This window comes from Diadema setosum, chromosome 4 (assembly GCF_964275005.1).
Source record: "Diadema setosum chromosome 4, eeDiaSeto1, whole genome shotgun sequence".
Lineage (NCBI taxonomy): Eukaryota > Metazoa > Echinodermata > Echinoidea > Diadematoida > Diadematidae > Diadema > Diadema setosum.
In genome coordinates this window covers 5712061-5721211 of record NC_092688.1, presented here as the reverse complement: position 1 = coordinate 5721211, position 9151 = coordinate 5712061, and the positions used below count along the sequence as shown (strand labels likewise).

The following is a 9151-nucleotide window of genomic DNA, read 5'->3' as shown; positions in this document are numbered from 1 at the left end:
TTCTTTACAAGACGCACTGCTAACGATTTGTTTGTTTGCTTGTTTGCTTTTGCCTATTGAGGGTGGTTAAAATGTGATTTAATCCTAGGCAGAAATATGTGCCTATGTCTGCGCTTGATATATGAGGTAAATGAATAAAGTTTACACATGTCTTCCAAGACAAACGAAACCTGCGTTTTATGCAAATGGGGAAAAATCAATAATATATCTCAAGGATTTGGGCATTTTGTCTTGAAGGACACCTTGTTAAATGACGGACATACGTTTCTAAATGATAATCTCTATCATTTCGCTCACATTTTCATTGACAAATGAATGATATTCACTTTAACGTGACACTTTTTTAGTTTACGATATCGCTGAAGATATTCTAGCTACTGTAGATATACAAGGTCACGACTGAAAGAGTCATCCATCCATTACTCGAATCACCTGATCATATTTGTGCGAGTGTAGCATAATGCAACTCTTTGCTGTTTGACTAATACAATATACTCCTTAAAAGAATTAAGAAGGAACATCTGAGTGGGGCGGTGAGTTGGCTCAGTCGGTAGCGCGTCTGCCTCACGATCACGCGGCCCGGGTTCGAACCCGAGTCTGGACTGAGCAATGTTGTGTGTAAACATACCGTCCCCTCTAAGCAAGAGGCAAAACACTCTGTCCCTCGGATAGGACATAAAATGTAGGTCCCGTGTATGAGAGAGTCACAGCTCTTGCACGTAAAAGATCCCGCTTCATTCATTCATCGCAAAGAGCAGGGTGTCTAACCCGGTGAAGTGGTCCCACCCCACATCCAACTGGACCCCATGGAAGACCAGCTTAGTGTAGCTGAATATGGGCTATCCAGCCATCTTCACAGATGGAAAATGAACAAAAACAAGTTTATTCTAAGTTGCACCATCCTTTGACGGGCGTACATGACAACTACAGTTAATATGATATCCTCAACTCGAATGAACCACCATTGAATCAGCTTTATTGAGCCCGGACATAAAGCATACTTAGTGCATGATAAACATTACTCACACATATCTGTTAAATTGTGCTTCATTACTTCGTTTACAATTAGAGAATGCATGAATTTTCACTCAACGCTTGGCATGAACTTTCCATTTTTTTTTGGGGGGGGGGGATGCTAATTTCATATTTCTGCTCCTACTCGTCAATGTGTTTAGCGCTGTTTGTTTCCTTTGCAGACAGACAGACAGACAGACACCATGGCAACGTTTCATCAAATCAGCAGCCAGAATCTGGAGTGTCCTATCTGTCTGACACTGTTCAACCATCCTAAATCACTGGCGTGTTCTCACACCATCTGCAGAGACTGTTTGGAACGAATATCTCAAACTCGGTCCAACCAAAAAGCCATAACATGCCCTGTGTGCAGAAAAGAAACGCCCCTACCCAGTGGAAATGTGAGTGTGCTACAAACAAACGTTCCTCTTAATTCTCTCGTGGACGAAGTGAAAACGAAGAATCCAACATGCACAGTTTGTGAGATGGACGAAAAGCCGCCAGCTGTGTCCTACTGTCAGGACTGTGGGAAATATATGTGTAAGTTATGTGACTCAAAACATTCCGGCTGGACACCATTCTCCACTCACGCAGTGATAGCCATGAGTGAGATACTTTCAGGGAAAGTTCCGCTAAAGAGGCGACGGAAGTGTAAGAAACATCCTAACGATGATGAGGAATGCTTCTGTATCGGATGTCGGGAGTACGTCTGCTGTAAGTGCGGGATGTTAAGACACTTACAAGCAGGGCATCAGATCGAAGAGGCAGCTATCCATGAGGAGAAATTGATGGAGAATATCAAGGAGTTACAAGAAAGGACAAAATCAAAGAAAACAACCATTGAAAATCATATCGATTTTATAGAGACACAACGAAATGAAATAACAAACTGGATGAGGAGACTCAATGATGACATCGACAAGTCCTACGAGGAATACATGCAGCTATTGTCAGCCAGGAGAGAGACTCTGAATTGTCAAGTGAAACGATTGTCTGAAAAATTCGAGAAAGAATTACAATCCATGGAGGAAGAGAGTCGCCAAACAATTCATTATATGAATGCTACGGAAGATCTGGCAACTGAAGGTGTGAAGGTACCACTAGAGAAAGACGCCTTGTTTGCACACGACACGCTGTGCGAGAACTTGAAGAGCTTTCTTGGACGAGATGATCCTGACGACCAGTCACCGAGAGATGTGGCAGAACGAGCTCAGAAGATTTCATTCCGTAAACATGTAAAGGTCAATGAACTTTGTCTTGGAGAGCTAGAAGGTTACACGTGTGATATCAAAGCAGACGTAGAACTTCCAATCAAAGTAAGCATGAACTGTATGACTCGTGCACCAGACGGTAAGATGGCGGTGGGGTCGTCTAAAGGCGGAATTTATCTCTACTCCCTTGATGGCGAGCTACAGCAGACAGTGCTGAAGGACGTCACAATACGTCAAAATGAATTCCTGTCTGATGGTCGATATGTTGTACGTGATACAAACGAAAAGATGTCACTATACACTCCTCGGTGGGAGAAGCTTGACGTCACGTTTGAGACGATGAGTTATAATGAAGGAGGGACTGGTGGTCTCACTGTGGATAGAGATGATAATATCTATGTGAGTTATAGGGAGCTCAAGAAGATCCAGGTATTTACCCCACAGGGAGGTAAGGCTGTCAGGGAAATTATGTGTGATGGATATACACCTGAACAAATATTCTCCTTTCACACCACGGGGAAACTGATACTGAGAGATCCATCAGCCGTCGTCTGCTTTGGTGGTAATGGGAAGAAGGAGAATGTCTTGAAAAAGGAGGAGGAGGGTATGTATGCCTGGCCAGCTGTTTGTCGAGATGATTCGATCATTGTAGCCTGGGTGAAGCACGAGAAGGGTCTCGTCAGTATCGATCGATACACGAGAGATTTGGAGCACATACACAATATCATCACTGACTTCAAGATACGAAAACCAGAGAAAAGACATTGGTACTATCTACAAGAGTTTGAGAGTGGTGAGATAGCTTTCTGCATTCCAGATAGACTTTACATATTTGATGTGATATAATGTGAAATGTGATAGACGGTTTCATTCTGCAGTAGCATATTAGGAAAAAAAATGTTTGTTGGATATTCTAAGTGAATAGTTTCCAATATGAATAAAGTTTTCATGAATAATAATGGACTGCACATGCATGTGCCGCACCTACTCACATAAATATTCATACACTTATAATAACTTTAATCATGTCGAAAAGTCAAAGTAATTTATGGATGATTCACCATTCCAAAAGTAAAACCGGGTCAGTTACAACATTTTTTAACGATAATATCGCTGTACATGATACAACATTATTTGGGGGAAATGCTCTTCAGATCAAATCAGTAAAGCCCTGGTCACAACTCGCCGTGCGTGCTTTTCGTCCGTACGTTCTTGGCGGAGGCCACGGCGTTCACGTTTTTTTCTAAAAACGTGGGGAGGAAGTGACTAGCGCAGGGAGGAAGTACGTCAACGCACGACACTCGCACGGTTGCGCAGGATGTAAGTACGTGGCACGCACGCCACGCCTGGCAATGAAGGGTTACGTGCATCGTACGTTGTGCACGTGGTAAGTGAGTTGTACGTGCTTACAACTTACAATCTGCGTGAGATTGCTACGTTCTCTTGCGGAGGCTGTAATTACACGTGCTGCTCACGTAAGGTATCCCTACTCTGTCGCATGTTGTAAGTGCGTGCAAGTGCGATGATTTTTTTTTCTTCCCCGTCAGATGCTACCTAGGGGTAGGCCTAATTATAGGATCACCTTCCAGGGTTCTTCAGATGTATAATCATACTTCTTCTCCATGGATGTATATGGTAGTTTAACCTTCTGTGTGTCATATTCATTTCATGTCTATAGGTTTTTATATATTCTGTTGAAAGAAATGAGATTGAAATAAATAAACTAAGTGAAATATGTGAAATGTGTGCATATTTGACTCATTGACAGAGAAAGGGTTAATAGGCTATATCAGGTATAGGACCATAGAGCTGTACAGCTCTATGTATACGACCTAGGTTACATCACGTATAAAATGGCATTGTATGCCTGATGTAGGCTAATGTCAATATCAGGTATACAATGACATTGTATAACATTATTTGGATTAAAACATCCTAAAACACATTGGCACTTGAGGTGAGATGCGTATAATTTGCTGTTATTAAGTCTGCCATCTTTATACCCAGTTTCAGAGGTGGTGGCATTTCAGACATGGAGGCATTTTTTAGCTAGATTTATCAGCATATTAATAGAACAATGAATGTAGGCCTATGAGTTTGCAGTTTCATCTGAGACTAAAGGTGTCACGTTCGCAATTAAGGCCCTATATAAGGTAATGCTGTCATAGAAAATTCTTCCTTGCTTAATTTCAAAATATACACATTCTCAATTTCAGAGAATGGTACTGACTTTATCACTGTTCTGCATATACAATGATGATCAATGCCTTTTAACCACGCTTGTGCAGATCTTAAATGTAACATTTTTTTTTAACTCCAAAAATCCTGTCACTTCATGCATTGACCATTCAGAGCTCAAGATTTCTATATGTTTTGCTTCTTCAAGAAGTTTTTTACTTTGTCTTATGTGCCACAAAATATGGTACAAGTGTATACAAGTGTGTGTATATACATATATATAGATATATTACTAATCGCCTACCAGGCAGAAGGGTCCTATAACATAATAATTTCGATTTGTGACACAATTCGAAAGAGTTTTGAAAGCCCTTTCAAGTGATATAACAATCATTTTACTGTGTCTGCGATTTTTTCGATCCTATAATCCTTACAGGAAATTTCTACCCGGTAGGTGAAATAGAACAGTATGAATATATAATTGCCATCATCATGACATCTTGGAGACGAAAATGATGATACTCGTCCGTCGGCTCGGTTCGTGTACCTTGCAAAGATCACTGCGCACAACTTACGTTTTAAGTGCGGAGCAGGTGCTTATTCGGCAAGTTCGGTACAGTCTGCGTGCTCTATTGAACAGTTGAACTCTGGGAAGTGTCGAATAAGCACGGGCTGCGCACTTATTACGTGCTCAACACGTACGTGCTACGTGTGCCGTCAGCCGAGCAAGTGACGGTGGGAAAATTTTAAAAAACGCACGGAGTCAGTGCGTTGTACGCACGTTCGCTGTAGAGTGCACGTACGTTGCCCGCACTTAGGGTGAATCCGTAGCCCGAACGCAGCGAAAGTTCCGCGGGTCCTAAAAGTGCTACGGCGTGTCTGCGTGCTCGAAAATTCGTGCGGAGGCGGTACTTACTACGTACGGATCCCCAAATTTTGCCCACGTTTTTGTAAGTAGACAGCACGTACTTGCAAGTACGGCGAGTTGTGACAACGGCTTAAATAGCTATTATTACCCATATCAGACATCTGACCTGTGGTTCTACGAAATTGTATTCGCTTCATTTTAAGCGCCAGCAGGGAGAAAAGGGGTAGATTTTTTACATCCCCCTCTTTACAAACGCCTATAGGATTTACGTGTTAAAAAGGGAAAGTTTACATTGTAATGATTTATTTTACTGCTCAAGATGTCTGAAATGGGTAATAACAATGATACTGGCTGTCTACTTTCGGAGGATACGACATTAATTGCCCTCACTAGAATTGCATTGCAAGTCTTCGACTCGGGCAATACAATTCTCGTCCAGGCAATATATATTATCATAACGTCGTATCCCCCTCAAGACCAGTCCGTATTGCATTGATATTTACTGATTGTACCAAAGTAGCCTGGGGGAATTATTGTATTGACCCGGGTACATATACCCGTGCAGCGTAGGCCTACATAATATATTAATGGGTATACTTTTCCATAGTATTTTTATATCAAATTGATTAAAAATGCCAATAGTTTTGATTCTTGAATCATGGATTTTGTCTCTAAAATCGGTTTTTACATCAAAGTAGTCTGGCTGTGGTACTTCTTTTCTTTTTCATTATCTAGAGTGGCATATACGTTATTATACCGTGATGAGTGATAAATGAGAATAATAAAATGGGGGTATTTACAGCTGCGGTGACACCACAAGACTCGGAGTGCCAGTTGAATTATGAGCTGAAGAGCGCCCTCTTTCGAGCGAGTAATGCTTGCAGACTGTGAATCTCCAACATTATTTGTAACTGCCTTATGACTGCATTTATCCTGAGCTCTTTCCATCTCGCTAAATCTATTGCCCTTCAGTTCATCTATAATCCCTAGTCATTCCAATTCAAACATCCATCTAACGTTCAATAAGTGTGTGTATGCTTGGGTAAAACAATTCAGTACTGATTTTCATGCCTTCGAATGACACAATATCTTTTTAATGCGTTAACATGAGGTAAGGACCAAACAGTGGACGTTCAGAATATTCTAGCATAAGAAAATAGGTTCGATTATGATCGTCCTACAGTTAGCTCTAAGCAAACAACATATAACTGTAAGTTTGATCACAGTTTACTCCACTTTGAGTATGACAAGTCTGACCATCATTGAGAAGTCCTAAGCAAGTTACAAAGGTTTCACGTAGCTCCACATATGACATTACTGATTACTGAAATACAATGACGTGGGAAAAAATGTTCGTTTGATGAATTGCTACAAGAGCCTCAGTGTCGTTGATGTGTTTGAAAGAAAGAAGAGAGAGAGAGAGAGAAAAAAAAAGTGGGCCCTATACAACAAATAATTTTCCCGAAACAATCACTGACATATTTCATTTCAACCTTGTAACCTGCAGGAAGCAATCTCTCAAGTAGAATGCTGTGTCAACGAGATTAAGCTATGGTCCATCCATGGTCTCAAATTAAATGATGAAATAATTGAGTTCTTACACCTTACATCTCGATTTCGCAGAAGAGTGGAACTTCCTGCTATAAAGATTGACAGTACTTCCATTGTACCTGGTACAACAGCTCAAAACCTTTGTGTGATATTTGATCAGAATATGGTTATGGATAAATTTGTTTCCGAGAAATTAAAATCGGCATCCTTTTGCTTTATATAAACTTGTAAAAGTTCGTCAGTTTTTGGATGCAAATACCACTAAAAAGCTTATTCAGGCTTTGGTTATGTGTCATTATAGACTACTGTAACAGCTTGTTGTTTACTATCTCAGACTCACAGCTACACAAACTCCAGGCAATTCATAATGCAGCTGCAAGATTGATCACCCGCACGAAGAAGAATTCTCACGTAACCACCATTTCGAAGCAACTACATTGGCTCCCTTTCCAGTCACGCATAGTTTTTTTTAAAGATACGGTTACTGACCTATCAGTGCCGGCATTCAATGGCACCAGAATATCTCAATAAGTTCTTGTTAAGGTACGCTTCCTCTCATAGTCTAAGATCAACTAAAAAATAATCTTCTCCACTGTCCTGCTACCACAACCAAGTTTTATGGTGAGCGATCTTTTGCTCATGCTGCTCCCACACTGTGGATCGCTGTTCCATGTTATATAAAAGAAGCTCCCACAGCGTTAAAGCTTAAAACTGCTCTTAAGACATTTCTGTTTAAAAAGCATTATGAATGAGTTTGGTTTTGCATCTATGGTGCATACATTGTATACTTCATTAGTCTTTCTATTTTCATCCCTCTCCCTTAAAGCGCATAGAGACACTATACGGTAGTGATATGCGCTATATGAGCACTGTGTGATATGTATATATCATAAAGCAAACATAATTAATCTTAAAGGTATCAAACAAGAATATTAGACATGCCATGATAATGTCTCAACGAGGGAGCTCGAGGGAGACTCAATGTCATGGAAACCCCAAATGCAACCCTTAAGAATTGATATGATCTTGAGCTAAATCTCATAGAGAGCGAAGAGAAAAAATAACATGATATCAGGTTCAAGAGGTTACAAAAATAAAACAGAAAAAATGGTAGGGCAGGGCCCAAAAAATGAGTATGACAAAACGAACATTTCTTTTTATTTTTATTTTTGTTACATTGGCCATTTTTTTATGCATTTACCTCTTCTCAACACAAGTTACAAGAATATTCAGGTCTGGTAAATGTTTCCATGTAGGTTGACTAAAATAATCTAGTAGCTATGTGTCTTTTTTGACATACATCACCTCTGTTTGATCGAATAGGAGACAAACAGGACAATTCCTTTTGTTGTTGAATCTGATTATTTTGTTCCATTCGTATTTATATGCGAGTCTGCTCAATGCTGCATCGGGGGAGATTAGAACAGACGTATTATTTTGCAATTTACGTCCGGTAGGACTAAGATATGAGGATGAACAGTGTTTTCTGCTTCAACTTTAAGAGGATAGTTATTCATGTTGTATCCGAACATTTAATGCGTGGGAAAACGCTGTGGTTATCAGCCTGGGAACTGTCACCATTATTCTACATACGCAGTTGCTATTGTTTTAATTCGCTAAGAATGTGAGATGTATGATTGTTGTTTTGTGCCAGAAGCCATTATGCTTTGGTAGAAGAGAGATATTTTGAGAATTCTTTCACATTTGTGATAAATGATCGAACAGTTGACGCTACAAACAAAATAACTTAGTGTCTCACCTTTCTTTCTTAATTTTCAATCAATCCCTCTCTCTCATCTTCATTTTCTATTTCATCCGCATTATTTTCTATCTGATGATATTTCTTGCTGTCCGATGTCTCCATTAGATCATTCCCCTTTTGTGACGTATTGAATTACCGACGTCACTTGTTGTAACGGAGGAGTTTGAGGTGATGCATTTGCTATAGCTCCAAAATGGAAAGATCGAGAAGTAGAATGATTACAACCCATACTTAGAAATTTGAAGTTAACTGAAATGCCTTGATAGTTATTCGTAGCATGGCATCAAAATATATTTGATAGATATGTATTTGATTGATAATCATTGTATAACCAAGTTTGATTCATAATCATTATAACCAAGATGTATGTATAATTGTTTTACTATGTTTGGGGATGCATCCCATTGCTTCTTCAGCATTTGTCCCCATCTTTTGCATTTTCTAAACTTCACATTGGTTGGTGCTTTTTCTCTTCCACCCTTTCCGTTTGTATATCCATAAATTTCATTTGTCATATTTTGTAATGCAGACAGATTATGTACTTATATCTTCTGTGAAAAAAAAAAA

At 39.7% G+C, this 9151-nt stretch overlaps 1 protein-coding gene across 1 annotated transcript; it reads left to right on the top strand.

The window, feature by feature from the left end:
- The first annotated feature begins 1217 nt into the window (after positions 1-1217).
- On the top strand, positions 1218-3071 carry LOC140226791 (uncharacterized). Its single transcript, XM_072307216.1, has one exon. It carries the CDS (start codon positions 1218-1220, stop codon positions 3069-3071), a length of 1854 nt encoding a protein of 617 aa, XP_072163317.1.
- Positions 3072-9151: the final 6080 nt, after the last annotated feature.

Excerpts from the sequence above, each read along its gene's own strand:
- LOC140226791 (XM_072307216.1), top strand. The coding sequence starts at position 1,218 with ATGGCAACGTTTCATCAAATCAGCAGCCAGAATCTGGAGTGTCCTATC.